Below are 24,319 nucleotides of genomic sequence, written 5' to 3'. Positions count from 1 at the left end.
ATCCTTATAAAACCTCCACTCATCAGCTGATGGGAAAGTTCAATCCTTCTGGATGCTATTTCACCAGCACATTCTCTGCAGCTGATGTCAGCAGAATATAATGGGAATTTTCATATTATGGGAAATTTCTTAGTTTCAACTTCCTTTCCTTCTATCTTAGATCCTCAGGGCTAATTCACATTATATTACCTTATCTTGATGATAAACGTATGAGGTAGGGTAGTTCAAGAGATAGCATTGACTTTATAGTTCCTCAACTTGGTGCCCACCAAATGTTTTAGACTTCAGCTCCCTTAAGTATGGCCAACGGTATGGAATGATGGGAACTGTAATGCACTTGGTTGTGAAGGATGCAGAGCTTTTAGGAACTGAGATGGGAATTGAACCTTCATCTGCAGTACCCAAACTTATACTACTAATGCTATCCATTCTACCAAACTGCAGTATAAAGAAAGTCAGGCGAATGTTTGTGTTCACAGGAGTAAAGATGTTTCTTCCTGAAAACCAGCTTTGAACTTGTTGCTTGCTCCCAAAGCTTCCTTAGTGGAAATCAGCAGCCATTGTTAACACTTAATGAGAAAGAAAACAAAGCCGAGCTTTCTTTGGCTAGAATTTTAGGTTAATTTTAGAAGTCAGTCGGTAGTTACTCAATGAAAGTTTGGCCAGACCAGAACACTAAAGTCAACCCTCCAATTCTTGCAGGATTTTTCCAAGGCTACTGAGACGACCTCCTGTTGAATAAATAAGGCATCCTGCTCCATTTCCTCAGACACAGATTGAAAAGACTGAAATCTGAGTAGTGATAATATATACTTACTGTCTCTATTTCTTGCATATTTTATTACCCTTGGTGAAGCAGAAAATATTATAAAGGACCTGAACTACAAAGCAATTGATAAGTTATAATTTTATTTTGAGCGCTCACCGCAGTTCAAGTAAGTAAGAACAATCCTAAATAAATTAAGGCAGCATAAATTGCCCCTGTTCAGGAGCGTGGCTACTGCCAGCTGAGCCGGCCTAAGCCTGTCAGAAGGAAAACAAGCCTTTAAGATAAAGGCAAGTTCTGCCAGGTTGCCAGGTCACATGACTGCGCTGAAAGGAGCTGTGATTCAGCACAAGTCCTTCCTGCCTAACCTGGACTGCTGAGCCTGAGATCTGCCGCATCCTGGACTGCTGATTTTTCAGGGATTACACCACTGTTCTGGGCTCACCCAGCTTAGCTGGGATGTAGTACTTAAGCTGGCATAGTCTGGTTCTGCTGGGATCTGGACAGCTGAGCCTGAGATCTGCCGCATCCTAACTCACATCCTGGAGCATCTTGGGTTTGGACCGTTCCCTTAAAGTGGTACCTGCTTAAACCAGCAGAGTGACTATAACTAGGCTTCCTATTCCCTTCCCCAGAAGCTCCTCCACTATTACAGGGTACATACATTTCCCAAGTCTGATTCTTAAGTCTTCTCGGCAAATTACCTTATGACCTTTTTCAAGAACAAATACATTTTAATGAAGTCCCTGCCTATCTATAGTAAATCTGCACAGAGGTCATTTAATTTGATGGTCAGGACAATCTTTCAGGAATCAGAAGTATCTTGTTTGTAGCTCACTACAAGCAGCAGGTAACCCCTCGCTTGGCACCCAGGTTGCTGTTCTAGTATCCCCTATTATTTTGCTTTTAAAGGCCTGAGGGTCAAAAGGTTCCCAGCAAGTCAGAGCTGAAATAATAAATGGCTTATTTTCCATCCTGGTAGAGGAAATACATCACGACCCATTGTGGTGCACTCACAGATGCTGTTTTTACAGGAAAGTGTAAAAATAACTGAATCAGTTTGCCTTGCTACTTGCATTCAAACAAAGACCCTTCAATTCATACTGGAAAAGAAAAGCATGTTTTCAACGCATTCAATGAACTTAAGAAGGAAGCTATCTTAAGAAGGGAAAACATTAGCATGCTAATTATTTTAAAAGTGGAAGGAACTTTGCAAAAGCACCTTGTCCCTTATGTCTAAGAGAAAGCTTGGACATAGACTGCTTTGGCTGTAGAGCCTTTTAGTGTCGCTGAGCTTTTGCAGTTCCTCTATCTGCAAGAAGCACAACTAAAGGTGCAATCCTACATCCACCTGCTGCATTAACTCAATGAGATTTGTTTCAGTTGACATATAAAGGTCTACACTGAAAAACTGGTTCCACATAGCCCTTAATATGCTATTATATTGTCCAGCAATGTGCTTCCCCATTTCCAAGAGCCTTCCAGAATGTTTAAAAATCCGTCCTGCTCTGGAAAGTTCCCCTGCACTGCAAATTTAAAGGTGTTCTCCTGCAAATTCTGTCAGTTTTATTTATTTCTGTTCAACAAAGACGGAATACAGTGGCACCTCTGGTTACGAGCTTAATTCGTTCCAGAGGTCCGTTCTTAAGCTGAAATAGTTCTTATCCTGAGGCGCGCTTTTACTAATGGGGCCTGCCTTTGGCACGCGATTTCCGTTTACATCCTGGGGCAAAGTTCACAAGGTTAGCGGAGCTTGTAACCTGAAGTGTTCGTAACCAGAAGCATTCGCAACCAGAGGTACCACTGTAATAGCAATTAATAACCTATTAGTCAGCTTTTGTTCCCTCTCAGAAGGGTTTAATTGCTGGCTTTCTTCTATTATTATTTTCTTTTAGAGTGAAATCATGCCATTTTGCTTTTAAATCAATTAAAAAATACAAGGAAATCAGTACATAACCCCCACCCCACCCCCACGTAGGCTAATTAATCATCAATCAATCACTTTTTCCCTAGCCAGGCTGACCAGGAAGCAATACAATTGGCAGACCTGCAAGCCAGAAGCTTTAATTAAAGGTACAGTAACTCTCAAAGCTCCTGTGCTGCTTGGTTTGTCCAGAATGAGTTTATTGTGTGTGTGTGTGTGTGTGTGTGTGTGTGTGTGTTGTTGTTGTTGTTGTTGTTGTTGTTGTTGTTTTAAAGGCTACTACAAATCGGTTTGTGCACTGGAATGCACAACCACACCATGATGCTCTCAGGGCAGATAAGTGGGGTGCTTGCCACTACCAAGGGAGCCTGGCTGCTGTTCCTTGAGGCATTGGCCAATGCAAGGTGTATACAGCCAGTGCTCCAACTGTATCCTTGCTGCAATAATAATAATAAATTTTATTTATACCCCGCCCTCCCCAGCCAAAACCGGGCTCAGGGCGGCTAACACTAGATACAAAACAATTGATTAAGATAGAACTTTAAAACAAGATTAAATGCAACATTAAAATTAAAATGCAAATTAAAATGCAGCCTCATATGGAAAGGGAAAAGGGAAAGGGAAAGTGGGGGAGGGGATCAAGTTGGGTTCCAGGCCAAAGGCCAGGAGGAACAATTCTGTCTTACAGGCCCTGCGGAAAGAAATCAGGGAGAGAAAGAAATGCCTGGAGACACCGCCAGTTAAGCAGGTAGGGAGAGATTTGCAGGGACCGGCAGCACAGCAGATGCAGAGGGCAGGTGAACAGGACAGAACTGGAGACAAAGCTGGACCACAGTGGAAAGGGGCAGTGTGGGGTCTCCAACCCTGGATTGTCCAGGAATCTGTGGACTGCACTCCCTGTTACAACCATTCACCAATTTTGTCTATGCTGCTTTGCCTCCATGCCCCAATGCCCTCTTCGCCTCCTGCTGAGGTTACTTTTACCCTGCAAACCTCGCCCACCACCACCTTGTTGCCAGTGTTCAAAACTCTAGGCGCATTTTGCAACAGGGAATTTCACTAGTGCAAGCAGTTTCTGAGCTCTGGATAAAATACTGCGCCTAAGATTTCAGATTAAAACTGCAGAGTGGAAGGAAAATAGGACTTATTTCTGACTCCTCACTTCCAGCTACTCTCTAAAGATTGCAAAAGAGACCCCCCCTTAAGAATATTAGGGGGGTGGGCAGGGAATGCCATGTGAAAAATGAATATACTATTTTAGCTGCAGTTCATTCATTTTCAGTTTTGTATTCTTGTTATAAAAAAGCACACCTAGACATTCCGTTGTTGCGCCCATAACCTTAGTTTAAGGTGCCATTCAGCTCCTGGCTTTAATTATCTCAGTGTCTAACACTGCTTGTTGCTGTCCATGTCTAAGTACCAGCCAAGATTGTGGGTGACTAGTGGGGGCAAGGTGTAGTGCTTTCCAGCTTTGCAGTTGTGCTTAAGGAATCTACCTCTATTTGGCTAGGATTCCTTCAAAGTGGAACTATGAACTCTGCTGAAGGCTGCATATTTTCAACATTTACAATCACAAAAATATTCATGAGTGAGCTCTAGCATTTAAGGATACAGTACGCAGGTGGCCCTGTGGTCTAAACCACTGAACCTAGGGCTTGCCAATCAGAAGATTGGCGGTTCGAATCCCTGCGACGGGGTGAGCTCCCAGCTCCTGCCCACCTAGCAGTTCGAAAGCATGTCAAAGTGCAAGTAGATAAATAGGTACCGCTCCGGCAGGAAGGTAAATGGCGTTTCCGTGCACTGCTCTGGTTCACAAGAAGCGGCTTAGTCATGCTGACCACATGACCCGGAAGCTGTCTTCAGGCAAACACCAGTTCCCTCAGCCAGTAAAGCAAGATGAGCACCGCAACCCCAGAGTCGTCCACGACTGGACTGAACGGTCAGGAATACCTTTACCTTTACATGACACTTTTAATCTGCTGTTCGATGTCAAAATTTTTGGATAATTTTCTTATTGTGTTTAAGGGTAATTTGTTCATTTTATGTATATGATAATTACTCATTTTGAATTTTGGGAGCTTTGAATTTAATTCAGAACAGAAATCCCCCAAACCAATATGGAGGCATAGTGAGACATTAGCCATGGGTATTTTCCAGCCACAAAGGGACACAATAAGATTGTTAATATCCGCTTGATGTGGGTTCCAATGCAAGCTCTCCCCTTTTGCTTTTGGAATTTTTCATTCTTGTTTCTACTCTAATTATCCATACGTACACATTTATTTTTGCCAATACCCTGGACTAGCAGGTTTTTGACTTTTCAATTTGTTTATTTTAAAATCATGTTAATATCACAACTGTAAGCACCCACCCACTAATATAACACACAGTGTGCCATAGCACAATAACTTCAAGGAGAAATTGAGAATATCAGATCATCTGGATCATTAAGTAGCCAGATCTAGCCACAATGAGCCAGTGACCTACTTCTGTTGAAACTTCTCCCTTCTGATTCTGTCCCACATGCCATTAGAAGGCCCCTTAAAGGGTAAATGGGCCCCTGACCGTTAGGTCCAGTTGTGACCGACTCTGGGATTGCAGCGCTCATCTCGCTTTATTGGCAGAGGGAGCCGGCATACAGCTTCCGGGTCATGTGGCCAACATGACTAAGCCGCTTCTTGCGAACTAGAGCAGCGCATGGAAACGTCGTTTACCTTCCCGCCTTACCTTTACCTATTTATCTACTTGCACTTTGACATGCTTTCTAACTGCTAGGTTGGCAGGAACAGGGACCGAGCAACGGGAGCTCACCCCGTCGCAGGGATTCGAACCACTGACCTTCTGATCGGCAAGCGTCTAGGCTCTGTGGTTTAACCCACAGAGCCACCATGTCCCTTTTATCACTTAAAGTTGGGTTATACTAAATGTTCCATTTCTTCAAATGACTTCATCGTGGCAACTAAAGGGCTTCCTGTAATCCTGATTTGACCACCACATCTAACAAACTCTCTTCTGAAATAAAGTGTGTGGCTTTAAAAGTACTTGACTTTTCAGTGCTTCAATAACAACAGTTTTAACAAGCTGTTACTATTTCTTTTTAGCGCCATGTTTTTATTGTTTGTGTTACGATTATGCGTATTGTACATCAGCCTTAGCTTCTTTGAAAGATGGGTGGCTTTCCCATAGAAGGCCCCTTAGCTGTTCTCAACACTATAAACTTGTCAGCAGGGAGGCATGGAGCAATCTCGGTGCCAAAGGGAAGGGATCCTTACATCTCCCATGTACCAAGATGGGGGTGGGAAAACAAGTGGATAGTTTTTTTAGAGGGTACACAAGAGATAACTGAGGGGGGCAGGCGAGTGAGCTCTGGTTCTGCTCACACTGACTGCCAACCCCCCCCCCCCACTGCCAGCATGTGCCTCTTGCTTACCCCCACCTCCTCCAGAGCAAAAAAGTTGTCCACCCTTGGCTTACAGAGACAAATGTACTAAAATAATCAGTTAATAAAGGAAACAATGGCGAAGAAAAGGAGAAATTTCCATCCAGACTAATGGCAGAAATACCTCATTAATGAGGCGCAAGATTTTCAGCATGAAACCGGAAATGGTGGTGAATGATGAGCTAATCAGAACAAAGAGTGGCAGGTCTCAGGATGCGGTGTAGACTGAGCTGCCTTCTTATGAGACACACCCTGTGTAGCTCAGAGATAAGGAACAGGGCTTGGTTAAAAGAGCAAGATGTTCATTGCCTAAGCAAACTGTGACATTTTCAGGTGCAAACCAGCAGCGTCTGATAGTGCCTTTCAATTCTGTTGACCATCACAGTGTGTGGAAACACATAAAATATATTCCATACTATTCTTTGTGGTTTCTTCCTAGCACTGGAAGTGCATATCAACAACTACTGGTACTCTTTAAAACCATTACTGTCACAATGGGTATGTAGAATCAATGCATTCTTGCAATTGTAGGCAACAACAAACTAGGCAGTTCTGCTTGGGTAAAACCTTGCAAAGAATATGCTTTCCTGAAAATCTCAGGTTTGGATTTCATTCTTTTTATCTAACTTTTATGACTGCAAGGGAAAATCTGAAGAAGTGTGAGCAGCATCTGCTGAGGACCAAGGATAACTCCTGATACCACTCTTCTTTTTGCCCTCTGCTATTCCTGACTGTGACAAAATGATCCAAGTTTTAAAAATACTGGCACAAAATGGAGTAATGGTATAAAAGTGGAAGCATTAAAGAAGAGCTCCTTCCCTCACAAGCAAGAATTACCGTATTTTTCTGTGTATAAGACAATGCTTTTTGCTTTAAAAAAGTTAGGCAAAAATTGGGTGTCGTCTTATACACGGATAGTGAATGCAGGGGGGGGACGTGCGATTAATGGCAGCAGGAGATTGGCAGCGGCGACTGGGCGGGTAATTGGTGGCTGCGCCAAGGCCTGCTGGTGATTGGCTGCGGCTGCGGTAATTGGGCAGGTGATTGGTGGCTGCAACAAGTGGGCGGGTTTGCTGTTGGTGGCGGTAAGCAGGCAGACAATTGGCGGCTGCAACAGGGTGTGCGATCGGCAGTGGCGGGCAAGCGGGTGAGCGATTGGTGGAAGTGACCTCCCCCAACCCCCCCAAAAAAGCTAAACAACTTAATTTCTTAACTTTGGGTTAAAAGAAATAGGAGTCGTCTTATACATGGGGGCATCTTATACATGGAAAAATACAGTACATGGCGTAGAAGACCTCGTGCCGACACTGCATCCTTTCCCCATACTTCTAAATAACTTTATAACTTTCCTCGGCGCTAACACAAACTAAGGACAGAAGCACTGTGATCTGTAGATACAGAGAGTTTTGGAAAAGCACATCTGCTCTACAGCACGTGCCCTGCGCAGATATTCTCATTACGAGCCCTGTAGAAACCATCTCTTTGCATGCAATTAATATTACATTGTCTTAATCCTGGGAATGCAGTAAGAGAATCAGAGAAAGAATACAGCAGAAGTACGTTCTACTAGCCAATGTCCCCAGATCACCCCAAAATCATGCCAAAGTTGTTTTTTTAAGTGGCAGTCTACTTTTGCTAGAATTAATCTAAATGGCAGGTCATTTCTATGCCAGCGGTAGGTGGACAGACAAGAATATTTGTCTCCTTAATCTGTACATGCATTTCTACTATACATGCATCCCAACTAACTTAATCAGCAGGTAAGACATAAGTAACTTTCTGCCAATGAATGAACATACAAAGAACAATCTGGACTTTTTAAGGCTGCAACAGAGGGAGACAGGAAGCAAGGCCACTCAACCAGCTCTGCTGAGAAATCGTAGCCATTTTGCTTCTCCAATTGTTTTCTATCAAGTTGGTTTTTATAATAACTTTGCAGCTTTAAGAACTGGCACATGAGTTTGTTTGTTTTCCTTTTCATCCCTTTTTTCATGCATTTTAGACTGCAAGCCTGAGAACGGGGACTGTCCTGCTTGTTATTGATCCAAGGTAAACCACACAATGAATTTTTACAGATGAAGAACAGGTTAACTTCTATACTTATAAATAAATATCCTGTATTGGAGTTTTACTTTTGCACAAGAAAACAACTGACATGGACAAGATATTTCCACCATGCCATGATCCAGCACACCAATTACTTGGAAACCACAACTATCCATTTCCAAAAGCACAAAACACTATTATACCAATTTAACAGTCATGGCTTCTCCCAAGGAATTCTGGGAGCTGCCTACACTTGGCACTCCCCCTGAAGGAGCAAGCATGCAATCAGAGGTGCTAACTGGGTGCAGCTTTGTAACTGCAGGCCCAGATTGCCTCAGTGACTAAAAACGTTTTTTACTAACTGTGCCTGCACAACGACTATTCCTGGACCGGGAGAGCTTGACCACTGTGGTTCAGGCACTGGCAACTTCAAGACTGGATTACTGCATACTGCAATATACCCTCCCTGAGTGGCTTCTCTTGTGCTTGACCCAGAAACAGCAGTTAGTGCAGGATGCTGTAGCACGATTGCTGACAGGATGAGACCTTGTCAACATATAACACCTCTGCTAAGAGATTCTGCACCGGTTGCTGATTCGTATCAATACATTATTATTATTATTGTATTTTTGTTGCTGATTTGTTACCACACCAAATTCAAGGTGTTACTACTGGTACATAAAGCCCTTAACGGTGTGGGGCCAGCTTACTTGTTTTATTCTCTATGTGCCCATTCAACTGCTTCAATCTGTGGAAGAGGAATTTCTACAGGTGCCATGTAATACATGTTTGCAGTTGTAAGATCAAACTTTTAGTCTGACAGCAACAAGACTTTGGAACTCCCTGCCTATTGACATATGTCTTTTCAGCACCTACTTAAAGCATTTTTAAAGGCAGCCCTATCCAGATGCATAGCTTCTGGCATGTTTTAATCGCTCCACATTTTAATGCTCTCCACATATTTTTAATAGTTTTCAGTAATATCCTTAATATTTATTGTAAACCGCTTACCGGTAGAGGTGTTACAATCAACTGGTACATAATAAATTTTGTTAATAAAATAAATTACGTTCCCCTTTTAGGGCTACAATTCCGTAAGTTGTATAACACTCAATCTTTCTTCCTATCTTTCTACTATAAGAATTGTAGTTCTGTGAGGAAAATGAATGTTTCGTTACTACTCTCAGCACCCTCACCAAACCACAGAATCCTTTGGGGGAAGCCATGACTGTTAAAGCGGCACAATAGTGCTTTAAACATGTAGTGTGGATGTGGTCCACTTCTCTGTGTAGTTATCAAGATCTTCCACCACTCAAACTATTTGTTAAAAGGTTACCCCATTATGAAATTGCAAAGTAAAGAAAAACAGGCAGTGTGTCCTCCTAATAGCTCCATCCTACACAGACAACTTACTGGTTCTCCTTAATTTGGCCTAGTTAAAAAGTATTATTTCTGGGTCAGACCTTTATTAAGTACCAGCCAGATTATCTAACCTTTCTCTTAGAAGACCAGTCAGCCCAGCCATCTATCCTTTAGTTTCCCTACTTGTTTTCCTCCCAGACTTCCAGTTTCCTTGTCTGCCTGGCTCCTTGCTGCTCTCATGAATGTCCCTTCCAGCCTCTTCCAGATGGGCACCCCAGCTTGAACATTTGTACAGTATACCATTTTGTGTTATATTTGTGGCCCTGCTTCCATTTCTGTCTGAGTCCTCCCATGGGATCTTCACCAGTGCTCCTCCAACCCAAACCTTTCAGGTCTCTTACTCGAAGCACCCCATGTGTCCATATGTCTACAGCCCTGTGCCAACATCAATTAAAATCACAAATTTCAAAATACATCTATGTCAAGTCTTTACTTTGCATTTAAACTGGTTATTAGGGAGGAACAAAATGAATGGGAGTGTTCTACATTGATTAGTTTCCTTGTAGCACCACTTAATTGCACTGAGGAAGTGTTTTAAATGTCATGAGGAGTTTCTGTACTAGAACTCTTGCTTTTCTAAAATTACCTGGATGTGGAATTTCAATGGAGGGTTCACACAGCACTTAAGATGCTGTTACATATCACCAACCAACGCTCTTCTCCTAGCCAAGGCCCTTCTATAATGTCTACTCATAAGTAAGCTCCAGTCCCCAAAGGTCCTTTCTAATCTCATTGAAAGGTGCAGCCAGTTTTACTGCTTCCTGGTGATTCAGATCAGATAAGTAACAAATAGCCTCTGATTTGACCCTTGAAAAAGCCTATATAATTATCTCAATATCAGTTTCTTCTCCCGTGAAGGCGAGGGCGGGTGATTTCCTCTCATTCTGGGGTGTCAAAACTGCACTATGTAAAGCATTATTTTACTATTAAAAATAATTAGAGGAAGATCAATAAAGCTCCCCACCCTGCCAAAAAAGAAATACGGACATCTGGGGAATCTGAGAAGCTATTCAAGGGTCAAATCAGAATATATTTGTCAGTAACTCCCCCAGCCCAGAACACACACACCCCCAAAAACCATAAAAGCAGGCTGTGATCTTGTAAAAAAAATGCATAGTACGGATATCAGATTTGCAGAATTTCTTTAGCCTGGCTGGTTAAAGTACAAACATTTAACCTTATTTAAATAATCCACTTTAACAACTGTACATTTACCAGCCCTTTGAAGGAAAGCAGCCAAATGGCACAATGCGTTTTCTTTTCTCTCTCCCCACACCTAGCAATACCTGAATGCCCATCTTGACCCTTCCTATTCAGAGAAGCAGTGCTATTGCCACCATGTGCTCAACAAGTGCCTGGGCTCTGACACTCTGCATCCGTGGGCTGGCAGATACCGGTATCTAGAGCCAGGAGAGGGACAAGAGCACCACGTGCAGTTGTCACATAACTGCAATATATCCCCCTAGCTAGAAACAGTGCAGTGGAACTATCCTGACAGGCTCTAAACTGCTGAGCAGGCACATAAAGGTAGCATCACTACAGTAGTACCGTAGGTAGCAAGTGGGAAATGAGGAACAGTCAGAAGAAATAGAATGGGGAAGGTGGAGGCAGAATCAGGAAATGGTCTGAGGGCACAGGATGCAGCCATCTTACTTAAGCTAAGCAAGCCTGGGTCTGGATGAGAAACAACCCCAGAATCCCATGTATACCATCTTGAGTTCCGTGATGGAGGAAAGGCAGAACTTAAGTCTACTAAATTGATCAAATAAAAAAGAAAGCATTTTAAAAATTGCCTCTGAACAATTATGGGATGCTGATGGTATGTATTTCTTCCAGATCACAACCTCTTCAGTTGTTGTTGTGTGTGTAAAATAGTGATCGCCTTTGCAATTGCATCAGTACTGCATAACTGGCTGAAGAGTTCTGCAAGAACATACAGGGCAAAACCAGAAAGATGTCATACAGAACAAGAACACCATCAACTGGAATTGATTAGATCATTGCCTGAAGGCTGACGCAGTTCATCACCCCACAAACCACTGTTATTTATTTGTTGACCACGTGTTCAAAAACTTTCCTACAACATGTTCAGGAAGGTATACACAAGATTCTCTCATTTCACCCCCAACATTATCCCTGCAAAACATATTAGGCAGTGAGTTGCTCAAGCCCACCCACTCATGGTAACTGCTGTCGCACAAGAAGACATGTAGAAGTGAACAGCCAGTGTCACAGGAATATTTAGGGCCATAAAGATAAGCAGAAAACACCACTCAAGATTTTCTCTACAGTTTAGACTGATACAAGTTTTAAACCCTCTTCTTACAGAAAGCTGGGAGATAATCTGGAAAAGAAATTAGCAAGGGGGGGGATTCTAAGGTCTCTTGAACGTATTGAACTACGTTGTCCCCATTTAAGGCCCCTGAATTGTGTTGTTGACTTCAGTTCTACCCATTATGACACAGAATGAAAGCTGCTATTAGCACTGCAGCTTTTCAAGTTGTGCAGCAGCAGACAGGTGTCAAAATCACATTTGTGTCCTCATTCTAATTAACACCCTCCATCATGATTTCCAGATAGAGAGCAGTTTCCTAAACAAGACTGTCTTGTCGATCTTATTCTACAACTAACTTGTCGATCTTATTCTACAACGTGACAGTAAATAATACAGAAACACTACCCCTGTATTATTATTATTATTTAAGTTGAAAACATTCTTCTATTTTGTAGCTTTAGATTTAGACTTATTCAGCGTTCTGTGGTTTGTACTACATCGATAAAGAGGATGTAAAGTAACTTTGGAAAGCAGTGTAAAGAAATTAAACTCTAGAGATGTACAACTTATATTAAAATGAAGAAACATCACACTGTTACTTGTTTCTAAAATCAGAAACAAACACTTCTTTGCTTTTCGTCTGTTTTTCATATCTAGAGAGAAAGTGGGTATTCAATAACACATTCCTTATTCCAGCCTTGTGCGTAAGCCAGCATTAGCCTTGTAGCCACAGGCAACAAAGAACTGCCTGCAGGGAAGTGCATGGAATTCCACCCAGGTGAGTAAGAGGGTTGGTGGGAAGACTGGCAGAGCAGTCTACCCCTCCACTGCGCACGCTCACGAGCACACACACATGCACAGAAATCAAACAAGCTGCCAACCGAGGGCTAAGCAATTTACCAGAACATTCTTAGTAAACTCTTCAAATGGACTAAGACTCTGCTTTTAGATCTTAAAATTCCCTACAAGACTACCCTCTCCTCTTGGCACTATCTTTGTACTAAATCCTACACTATAAATATGCCACATCAATGTAATTGTGGGTAGACCAAGTTCCCTAAATTTTGGTTGGCCTTGGTTGTGAGTCATTTTGTAGTCACCACCAATGGCAACCACACGAGTAAGAAAATAAGAAGAGCCTGTTGATCATGCCAAAGGCCCATCTAGTTCAGACTCCCTAGACTAGGACTATGGAAGCCCGGCAGCAGAATCTGTGTGCAACAGCATTCTCCCCACCTGGGAATTCCCACCAACTGGAATTCAGATTGCGGTATCCTGCCTCCAACGGTGGAGACAGAACACAGCCATCTTGTCTAGTTTCCACAGATAGTCTTATCCTTGATGTATTTGTGTACAGTAATCATCTTTTAAAGCTATCCATACAGTCAGCAATCTCTATCTCTAGTGGGAGCAAATTCCATAATTTAAGTACGTGCCTTGTGAAAAAAAGTACTTGTTCTCTCCCACTCTGGAGGCTAGGACCCGAATCAATGGATTCAAGTTACAAGAAAGGAGATTCTGCCTAAGCATCAGGAATACCGGTAACTTTCTGACAGTAAAAGCTGTTCAACTGTGGAATTGACTTCCACAAGAGGTGCCGACTCTCCTTCCATGGAGGTTTTTAAGAAGAGGTTGGATGGCCATCTGTCATGTATGATCTACTGTAATTGAGATTCCTGTATTGCAGGGGGTTGGACTAGATGACCCTCGGGTCCCTTTCCAACTCTACAATTCTATGATTCTATACTTTTCTTTGTCCTGAAATTTCCAACATTCAACTTCACCAGATGTCCCAAAGTTCTAGTGTTATGAGACAGGGAGAACAATTTTTCTCTGTCCACTTCCTCCACAATTTTATAGACCTCTTAGGTCTCTTTGTCTTTTCTGTAAACAAAAAGCCCAAATGTTGTTAAAACTTTCCTCTTTTCCTTCATCCCCTTGTTCATTTTGGTTGCCCTTTCCAGAACCTCCTCTTCCCCAAAGCCTTCTAGACACAGAGATGGAAAAAGCAGGGTGCCATATGCCCTCCTCTTTCTAAATTAATTTGCCATCTCCCATCAGTTTCTCCAAGAGTAGCATGTGCACAGCACATCTCCATGCAAGTTAAAGGAGTACAAGGCATCTGCCTTCAGTCAATATCTTGCTTGCAAGGCAGGGGGAGACTTGATCCGGCAAAGGAGGTAGCCTTTGCCACAACCCGAGGTATGATTTGTGTGATACATCTTCTACTGCTGTATAGCCTATTTCGAATGTGACTATGCAATGGGGACTTAGCAAAATGTGTTCACATGACATCTGCATATCCTGTTATGCAACTGCTCTATCTGCATCTTAATAAACCATAGAGCAGGCATAGGCAACCTTGGCTCTCCAGATGTTTTGGAACTACAAATCCCATGATCCTTAGCTAACAGGGCCAGTGGTCAGGGATCACGGGAGTTGCAGTTCCAAAACATCTGGAGAGCCAAGGTTGTCTATGCCTGCCATAGAGGAAGGTGTGGTGGAGCTGTACCACTCACCTGACCTCCCTCCAGCCGAGTTGCTGCTATATACTGGGACAGAGTGCAGGAGAGGCAAAATAAATAAAAGTGATAAGGTCAGTATGGTGCAAGCATGCTGGTGAAGCCAATCTGGCACTCCTGCCCCTGTATTCGCATTGTGCCAACCACACTGACCCATGTGCTGCTCTGGTTTGCCAGAAGCGGCTTTGTCATGCTGGCCACATGACCTGGAAGCTATACGCCAGCTCCCTCGGGCCAATAACGCGAGATGAGCGCCACAACCCCAGAGTCGGTCACGACTGGACCTAATGGTCAGGGGTCCCTTTACCTTTACCTTACTGTGCAATTGTATTTCACTAGCACAGATTAAGTAGATAACAGATTTCTAATTAAGGTTTAAATAACTGCTATCAATCTCAGTCCCTCCCGGCAGCCTGAAACACAGGGACCACTACCGGACTACAATTCAAGGTTGTTGTAAACTACTCATTCTCTCAACACCTCCTCCTCCCACTAGCCAAGCCTGCAATATGGAGATAACAATGAACTATGCCCAACCTACAACACTGACACAGTATCTCTAAGCCTCACCCTCATCTTCGATATAGGAATAACAACACTGGGCAGCTTACTTTTCTGTTCCTAGTACAAGACGTGTTTGTACAGCATTTTTTTTTAAACAACAACAACAACAACAACAACAAATGTTTTCCCATACAAGACGGCAGTTTGAAGGAGTATAAATTTATTGCTTTGATTCTACTTTGGGGTGGGGAAAACAATCCAGCCAAATCACTGCCAAGTCCTTGTTTCCTGTGAGCAGCTGTCACTTTTTCCACTCTAATGAGAGAGATACAGTATAGGCAAAGCGTCAAAAAGTAACCAGGAAACCCAGTTTGCAGACAAAGGAATTATCAGCAGAGCACTTTCTTATGTATATGCCTCTGGCATATGCAGAAAACATGCAGATGGGAAAAGGGATTCATGGCTCACTTCACACTGGGATTTAAAGACACTTGGAAGCAATGAAAGATCCTCAGCACTCTGAGGTGTCTCCAAAGCCTGATGTGAAGCGAGAGACTGACTCCTCCCTTCCTGCAAGTTCTCCATAAAAACTATTAAATAAATAAAAATAGTTTGTCAGAATACTCGCAGGACAAGAAGGGTCTGTGTCTCCTGTCCAGTATAAAGTGAGAGATTCTTCCCCCTTTTCAAGTTATTTGCAGTGTGTATGTGGGGAGAGACACACAGAGAACGGAAAAGGGCTCTCACTTTGTGTTGGGCAACCAGAGACAGATGGCTCAGTTCAGATTCACGGCTGGCACCTGCCAAACACATTTATGGACTCCCAAAACAGTCTTGCTGCCAGGGTGGCAACAACCATATTGCCATTAAAAATAATAATAACCAGGGAGGTGTGTGTTCTAGCAATGGAAACAGATCATAGCCTTCTATGACTAAAGTAAGCACCCTTTTCTTTTCAAATGGTGCTTATGAAAAAAAATAGAGAAATGTCAGTGTGCTTAAGAGGCACCAAAGAAGAGAACTGAGCCTCTAATGTTGAGGGGAGGGGAGGTTCATATTGCCCACTGAACACTGAGAAAATAGAAATTTTCAGACAACAGAACCAATTCCTTAAGGGTAATGTCAGGAGCCCTCATAACTGGAGAGTAACTGGTTTTATTGCACAACCTCCCTTCCATTTAGAGAAAAAAATATGAAATACCTAAAACTAATATTCAGGTATTGATATTCCTGTTTTGGCAACCAGTTATAATCCTGCCTCATTTTTCTGTCCAGAGAAACAAGTAAAACTAGATTACTAGGTTCTACTTAACCAGAATTCACATAAATGCCACTAGGAATGGATAATTGTTTTTGACTAATGATAAAAGACATAATAAATTTAAAAAATTGTCCAGTAGCACCTTAGAGACCAACTACCTGTAAGTTAGTCCTGGGTATAAGTTTTCGTGTGCATGCACCCTTCTTCAGATATACAAGAACGTAGGATTGCTAAACTTAGATTATGCAGATTTCAATCACTGCACTTCCTGACAAGATTCAACTGGTGCAGATAATTCACAAACAGTACAAGCAGACAGTTCTCATTGGGATGTGTTATTGTTTTTGGGCTCTGGCCCACAGAAGCTTATCCCATCTATTAGCTTTTAAAGATGCCACAAAATATACAGTACTGTATAACCAAATGTGTTTTAGCATTCCTTTCTCCACCTCCCTTTACAACTGTAGAATTTAACAAACAAACAAAAAGTAAAGAAAATCTTCTTAAAATAATTGTGAGGAACTTGCTTAACAGAAATCTAAAACAAGTGCAAATTTAAAATGTTAACTTCCTGGGGGGTGGGGTGGAAATCACATTAAGGTATGGATTGGTGCCTGCTTGTAGGCATATAAGACAGATGGTTAGGGGGCACCTGCCATCAACAGAAAAATAAGAGGCAAGTTCAACTGATGACACTACAGGTGATTACAATAAAACAGCACACAACTGATGGAAGCGATAGGGCAGTGCTCTCATTAGAAAAGCAATATATGACTAATCATAAATCATAAAAGGGGCAAATTCTACTCTGACTTATTAAGGAATGCAACCATCTCATAAATATGAGACAATACTACAAAGCTTAAGGACATCTACTTTGCTGAAAGTGTATGAGTGTAGAAAACATTTGCTGTTTATGATCATGCAAACATGTGCACTGTATCTTAGAGGTTAGCATCAAGCAGCACTCCTGTGAACTACCGTAAGTTAGTAGGAGGTTCAATATGCTTGCAAGCAATAGAAAAACTACAAAGTACTTTTCTATCCATCTAGTAAAGTTTCATAGCTTCCTAAGACTCCCATTTTTCATTAAAATAAGCAGGCATTTAAAGCTCCTAGAGAGAAGCTCTCAAGAGAAGCTACAAATCTTTCTTTTGAATGCATCATCATTTCTAAGTCTGTATACTACAACAATTTGTCAAAGGCAGGTTTCACATCAAGGATGAAAATGGCAGAATGCAAATTGTGTAGAATCAGCCCAAGTCCAGCTTTAGTTTGGCATCAATAAAGTGTGTGCCTAATTAGATGCAGTCTGCCAGTACAGGAAGCACTGAGTTATGTAGCAATCAGCAGCAAATGCCTTGCTTAGCTTTACCATATGACACAGTATTTACCGGGGTAAACACCTACATTTTATCCTAACCCAGTAAAAAATCTATTTTTTCCGCAAGGGAAAACTCATACATACCAACCTGGCTATCAATACATGCAGCATTGTTATGTGATCATATAATGTAAATAACAGGTGAATAAATTAAATTTGGGGCTGTGCACATAAAAAAATTAAACCCGCAGAAGTGTTGATATATGTAGCTTAATATTGACCACTGAATATCTGCTTGTGAACTCTCTCAAAGCTGAGTCAAGTGGGCTTCCCTATTCCCTCTTACTGAAACAGAAAATCTTTGGCAGGATTTATTGCATTTCTAAGTACTGTTGCTGGAGTTGCAGCCCAACCAGCAGCTCAACAGAAAAAGTACATCACACAGTTAGCTTATCTGAAAATGGAAACTTGATTTCTAAAGCTTAGCTAACACACTGCTAAACAGTCATGGCATTAACTCAGCCAATAATTAGTTTCATATGTGGGGTACTAAGTGAAAAGCACCTCATTAGCAACTAGGGTTTTTTTTTCTCTGAAAGAGTGGGGGAGGGGTGAAAAGGCCAATACAGTGGAACCTCGGTTTATGAATTTTTGGTTTATGAACATCGCGGACCCATCTGGAACGGATTAATTCATTTTCCATTACTTTCAATGGGAAAGTTCGCTTCAGTTTATGAACACTCCAGTTTATGAACAGACTTCCGGAACCAATTACACCCATGCTTCAGTTTATGAACGCTTCAGTTTAAGTACTCCGCGGACCCATCTGGAACGGATTAATCCACTTTCCATTATTTTCAATGGGAAAGTTTGCTTCAGTTTATGAACGCTTCAGTTTAAGTACCCCGTGGACCGTCTGGAACAGATTAATCCACTTTCCATTACTTTCAATGGGAAAGTTCGCTTCAGTTTATGAACGCTTCAGTTTATGAACAGACTTCCGGAACCAATTGTGTTCATAAACCGAGGTACCACTGTACTTCATTTTCCTCTTCCAAATGAAATGCTACCAAATCTCACTGCCCAATATGCAGCTTACTCACATTCCTCCTTTTCTTCTGGAGTTGGTAAGTGAAAGGATCACAGCACAACCAAAGAGCAGTTTGGCACAGAGATTGCCAATTACTTATCCTTAGCATATTGGGTCAGTTATATGCCTCCTTTTTATTTACAGTTATCTGACATCTATTGCCAATCTCCAGTAATTTTGCTTAGTGTATTAATTTAGATTGTCCCTATTTTGGCAATAAATAAATGCCAGAGAAAACCACTTAACCACCTGTGCTCTGTTCAATACACTAGATCCCTCACTAGCCAATGAGCAGTTCAGGGCCCAACAGAAGCTATTCAGCCACAAAATAAATACAGCAAGCAACTTCCTCTGTAAGGAAGATTAAAAGGTCAAGTATCCCAACGTGTTTTACTTTATACCAGGGGATATCTATACAAAGATACATTATTAGTAAATGAGTGTGTGGCAACTGTTTCCTTAGTAAAATAAGTTTAGACTTTTTCAGAGACAGAAATTGTTCTATTCATTTATACTACTGTGTAGTCTCTCAAAGCTAGCTGCGCAGAAATTAACATGCATTTCCTGGCAATGGCTACCATCAGAACAGAATTCAGAAAAGAAGCAATATGCATCTGTCTTGGTGAGACCAACTTAATAATGTGGGTGTGGAGAGTTTTTATATATAAACTTAGCAGTACTTAGTTTATCTTTTGGTTGCTGTATTATTAACCCTGTTAATATTGTTTTATAGATTATAAATGCTGAATTGATTTGTTAATCATGTGCTGTGACTTTTGCTTTAATTTTGATGTTTAGCTTTAGTTTTGTTAACATCTTTTTATAGATTGCAATTGTTTTACCAACAATTTGTTAATTCTATATGATTTATGCTGTATTTGTGATGTTCAATTATGGTCTATCATGTTGTTGTTGTTAAGCCGCTTTGATGTTCATTTGAATGACAAGCGGCACAGAGTTGTCATAAATCAATCAAAAGCAGGATACCAACCTCGAATATGTTCACACATCTACACCCATCACATATTCAATCTGCTATCTATGGCTTTAGCCCAACAGAGCAATAAGCTACCTCCTCCTGAGCTGCCCCAGAGCCTCCCCAAACTCTACCCAAGTAGGATCGAATCACCGTCACTTTTAAGGGCCTCTCAAATCTGCCAGAGGAAATGACACAGCTCGAACTTGCAGCCAGCTGTGCACCGAGTTACACATCCAGCTCGACCAACTTTGACAAAGGCAGGAAGGCACAAAACTATCTGGGGACCGGCCGTCTACTCGGATACACCAAAGTGCTTAGCAGTCTCCCACGTCCCAGAGCCGGGGGGGGGGGTTAGAACACGCCAAGCCATGCAGACCGAAAACACGGGCAAACCAACCCCACATAACCAACCCCCTCGGCCTGGGCATGCCCTGGCGTCAGGATGCAAGTGGCGCAGAGGGAAAAGGCGATGCAGGCGGACGAGCCGGCAATTCCGAGGGTCTGCCGGGGTGGCGGCGAGGAAAAGGGGAGGCAAAATCCTGCCGTGCGTTCTTCACCTTCACCCTCCCCTTTGCTGCCCTATCAACGCGGACCGTCGAGGAGGGAGGCAGAGCTTGCGCCCGTCCACTTTCCCTGCTGCACGCCAAAGCAAACTTTGCAAACTTTTTTTTTTTTGCAAAAATAAAAATAAAATCGCCCCGTTTTACCCGCCCGGCAAACCACCACCACCCCGCGCTTGCTGACCTTCCACCCGGCGGAGCTGTTGCTGTCGCCCTTGTCCTTGAAGTAGGGCACGTTCTTGACCATCCACTCGTAGATCTGGGACAGCGTGAGCCGCTTCTCCGGGGCGCTCTCGATGGCCTTGGTGATGAGGTCCGCGTAGGACAAGTTGCCCCAGGCGTTGCGCCGGGACGAGCTGCTCTTGCGGGGCGCCGACGCCGAGGCCAAGGCCGGGCCCGACTGCTGCTGCTGCTGCGGGTGCTGCTGCTGCTGCGGGTGCTGGAGGCACGGGAAGTCTCCGCAGAGGCAGCCTCCCGGGGCGCCCAGGTCGGCGGCGGCCGCCTCGAAGCCCTCTCCGCCGCCGCCGCCAGCCTCCAGCAGGCTGAGCAGGTCTCCTCCGGGCGACGAGCCGGCGCACAGGGCCGCGGCCACCCGCCCGCAGCGGGGCGGAGAAGCGGCCCTGCCCGGGGTCGGAGCCGGAGTCTGCCCCGGGCTGGGCGGCGCGAGCTCCGGGCGGGGCAGCGGCCAAGTGCAGGAGCGCGGGCGAGGCAGCGGCTGGAAGTCGGGGTCCGTCTCCACGGGCTGAGGAGCCTCGGCCATGGCGGGAAACGAAGAAGGCGGCAACGACGACGGAGGAGAAGGAGAGGCAGTGGCGTCTTCTTCCCTCGCTCGGCCTCCTGTTGCGCCTCCTCGGAAAAGCAGCTCCCCTCAGCAGCAGCCGCGCTCGCCTCTCTCGCGGACTAGCGGGCCGGCGCTGACACAACAAGCGCCTCCACTCCCGACTACCTCCCCGGGGCCGCCCCTTTTGCCCCGAGGCGAGGGACGCGGCCTCGAGGGCGGCCCGAAACGCCCCCTGGAGGCGCTGCTCTGAGGCGGAGCCTGGAGGCGGCAGCGCTTTCCCGCTCCTGGGAGGGGAAAGCGCCCGTCGGCCCCGCTGCTTTGCTGAGGGGAAGCGGCGCTGAGAGAGTCGCCCGCGACGCCGGGCGGGGGAACCAAACAGGGCAAAGCCCGCTTCCCCGGCCGACCCTTGCTTGCTTTCCTACCCTTCGAGGAAGTTGGGGGGGATAGTACACACGTGTGCGCGTTAACGTCGGTTGCGTGTGAGTGAGTGTGAGTGACGGTGGGGTTAGGATGTGGTTGCTGCGGCCGTGGAAGCGAGCGAGATTTCGGCAGGCAGGATGCGAGAGGGCGGAGGGCGCAGCGGAAAGAGCGCGAGCGCGCGGAATCCCGGGGCAGGGCACGCTGAGCGGGAGAAGAAGGTGCGCTAGGGTGGGGTCCCCAGGGTGAGCCGACTTCAGTTACCTATTATTTGTTTGTACTTGTATTTATCCACGTCAGATTTTTATACCAACTTTCTTCATAGCTCCTTGGGTAGTTTACAGATGGTATAAATAAATCTTTTTTAAAAAATAAATAAATTTTACTTATTTATTGCATTTATATTCCACCTTTTCATCCATTTCAAGGTGGTGTGCATAGTTTACCGCCGCCCCCCAATTTAATCCTAACAACAACCCTGTGAGGTGGGCACAGCTGAGAGGCCATGGACAGCTGTAGCTGCCAAGTTTTCCCTTTTCTCACGAGGAAGCCTATTCAGCATAAGGGAATTTCCCTTAAAAAAGGGATAACTTGGCAGCTATGTGGACGGCCCTTCATCACCTAGTGAGCTTAATGGCCAAGTAGGGGTTTGGACCCCAGGTCTCAGCTTGACGCTAACCACTATACCACCCTGGCTCTTGACCAGTGCTGTTTTTCTAGAGAAAGAGATGCCGTAATTGACTGTGAACACCTCTCGTTCTCTTAGAATGGCAGTGGTCCAGTATGGTTTCAAATTGGATGGGGGGGAACATGCGTTGAGATTCCTGCATTGCAGGGGGTTGGCTTTGAGGACCCTCATTTTCCCTTCCAACTCTATTATTCTACAACATTATTAAAAATTAACAGTGCAACCAACACAACCAATGCAAACGAACTTGAAGCACACTAAAAACGTAACTAAAAATAAAAGGGGGGATTTTTAAAAAGCTCTTTAACAAGGGCCCCAAAGTCTGAAATCTGAGTGCTAGACAACCCTCTCTGGGGAGGGCTTTTCACAACTAAGGTGCCACTACTGAAAAGGCCCCCGTTCCTTAGTAACTACCTGCCTCGCCTCATTTGGTGAGTGACCACATTTTCCACTCCCTGAAGTTTCCAGGCTGTCTTCACAACCTCCCTGAGCACACATTATGTAAAATAGTATCATCTAGAGGTCATCAAGGTGAGAATGACAGTGGGGAGATTGCTATCTTCCAGCAGTGGATGTAACTGGCTCACAGTAACCCTGTGTGACAGGTTAGGCTGAGAGAGAAATAGACAACTGGCCTAGTGAGCTTCATGGTTGTGTAAAGATTTCAACTATATTTTCTTCCCCTTACTTCACTTTTTTTAAAAAGAATTACGGTATTAGTGTTCCACCATATAAATGTAAGGCTATGCACACTTAGCAGGATGCAAGAACCATTGAAGTCAGGTTAACAATGCAGCAGGTTGTGTTGCCATTGTGTCACTTTCCACAAAGGAAAAAACAAACACAAGTTTACACGCAAAAAATTTAAACCAGCAACTGAAGAAATATTTTTTTTAGTTGATTATATTACTAATGTAATATAATTACATTAGTTGGGGCTGTTTTTGGGGGGGGGTAGGGGAAAACTGTATTTGTTTGCTTGTATTTGATTATATGCTGTTCTTATATTCAACAAATAAAATATTTTTAAAAAAAGTTTACAAAAAAGAATAGCAATTCCCTGGTTCCAAGCTTACAAGTCACTAGCTGTTCCAATAACCACACCACACCTAGGTATGTGCTGAATAAATGGGGAGGCAGGGGAGAAATCCAGTGTTTTAAATGGCATCGATTGAACAGTTAATGGAAGCATGTCCCCCTGAATGTCACGCGTTCAGTGGCTTGGGGATGGAACCACTCATTTGATACTGAAACTACAGTAGAGTTGGGCTAGCTCATTTTGGTGGTCCTCTTTTGGAAATTGGCAGGCAATTGGAACCTGGATGGGTGTTAACATTCCTGAGTTTACAGCTGCTGGCATACGGAAGTCCTCTTGGTCAGATGGTGCTAAGCAAACGGGAGACAGAACAGTTCTGGTGCGGACAGCCTGCACTCAAAATCTTTTTTATTTCTTTGTCTAAAACATTTATAGGCAGCTTTCCCAACATTCAAAGTAGCATACAACGCTCAAAAAGAACACAATAAAATAATAATAATACAGTGGTACCTCGGTTTATGAACACAATTGGTTCCGGAAGTCTGTTCATAAACTGAAGCGTTCATAAACTGAAGGGAACTTTCCCATTGAAAGTAATGGAAAGTGAATTAATCCGTTCCAGATGGGTCCGCGGCGTTCGTAAACCGAAAATTCATAAACCGAGGTGTTCATAAACTGAGGTTCCACTGTAAAGCAAGCAATAACTATATAAACAGCCCCCAAATTATTAACTGCAATCCCGTAACCATTTTCTTGGGTTAAAGCCCCCATGAACTTGCTTCTGAGCAGATATGTACATGTATAGGATTGTGCTGAAAACAAACCAAATGCCTGCCAGTTATGTCTCTTATCCTGCATGGAAAACAGCAAGAGTCTTCCTCTCATGTAAAGGCAAGCCCTTCCACAGCTAGGGTCACTTCCCAGTGGCTTATTACCAGATGTCCAACACAATCCTCCCGACTCCCTTGCCATATGTATCTACATGCTGCCCACTGCCAACACTGGGACTGTATTACAGAAGCAGGTGTAGCCAGCACAAATTATGGGAGCAGCCAACTAATTCCAGTTTTGTCCCCATCCTCCTCCCTGCTGAATTCTGCAACAACACAATACAGAGTCATGAGGAGGAAGCTGGCAGGCAGTGCCACCCTCTGGACCAGTTGTAAGAGGGCAGGCAGCAGGGCAGACTGAAGTTGATGGGGCAGTGCTCCTATTGCCCTAATGGACCAGCCTCCATGGGCAGTGAAACATTTGTGAACTTTAAGGTAAAGGACCCCTGACAGTT

At 43.7% G+C, this 24,319-nt stretch overlaps 1 protein-coding gene across 1 annotated transcript in view; it reads right to left on the bottom strand.

Moving 5' to 3' along the window:
• FOXO1 (forkhead box O1) overlaps nt 1-21,088 on the bottom strand; it is a 49,340-nt gene extending 28,252 nt beyond the window's left edge. Inside the window, exon 1 of the mRNA XM_035110210.3 lies at nt 20,297-21,088. Within this exon, the coding sequence (XP_034966101.1) occupies nt 20,297-20,872 (576 nt within the window). The 5' untranslated portion in view covers nt 20,873-21,088. The remainder of the gene's footprint in view (nt 1-20,296) is intronic.
• Between the last annotated feature and the right edge of the window lie 3,231 nt (nt 21,089-24,319).

Source organism: Zootoca vivipara, chromosome 3 (genome assembly GCF_965207765.1).
Source record: "Zootoca vivipara chromosome 3, rZooViv2.hap1.1, whole genome shotgun sequence".
In the NCBI taxonomy this organism is placed as follows: domain Eukaryota; kingdom Metazoa; phylum Chordata; class Lepidosauria; order Squamata; family Lacertidae; genus Zootoca; species Zootoca vivipara.
The sequence above is the reverse complement of the archived record's forward strand: the minus strand, read 5'-3'. Positions and strand labels throughout refer to the sequence as shown.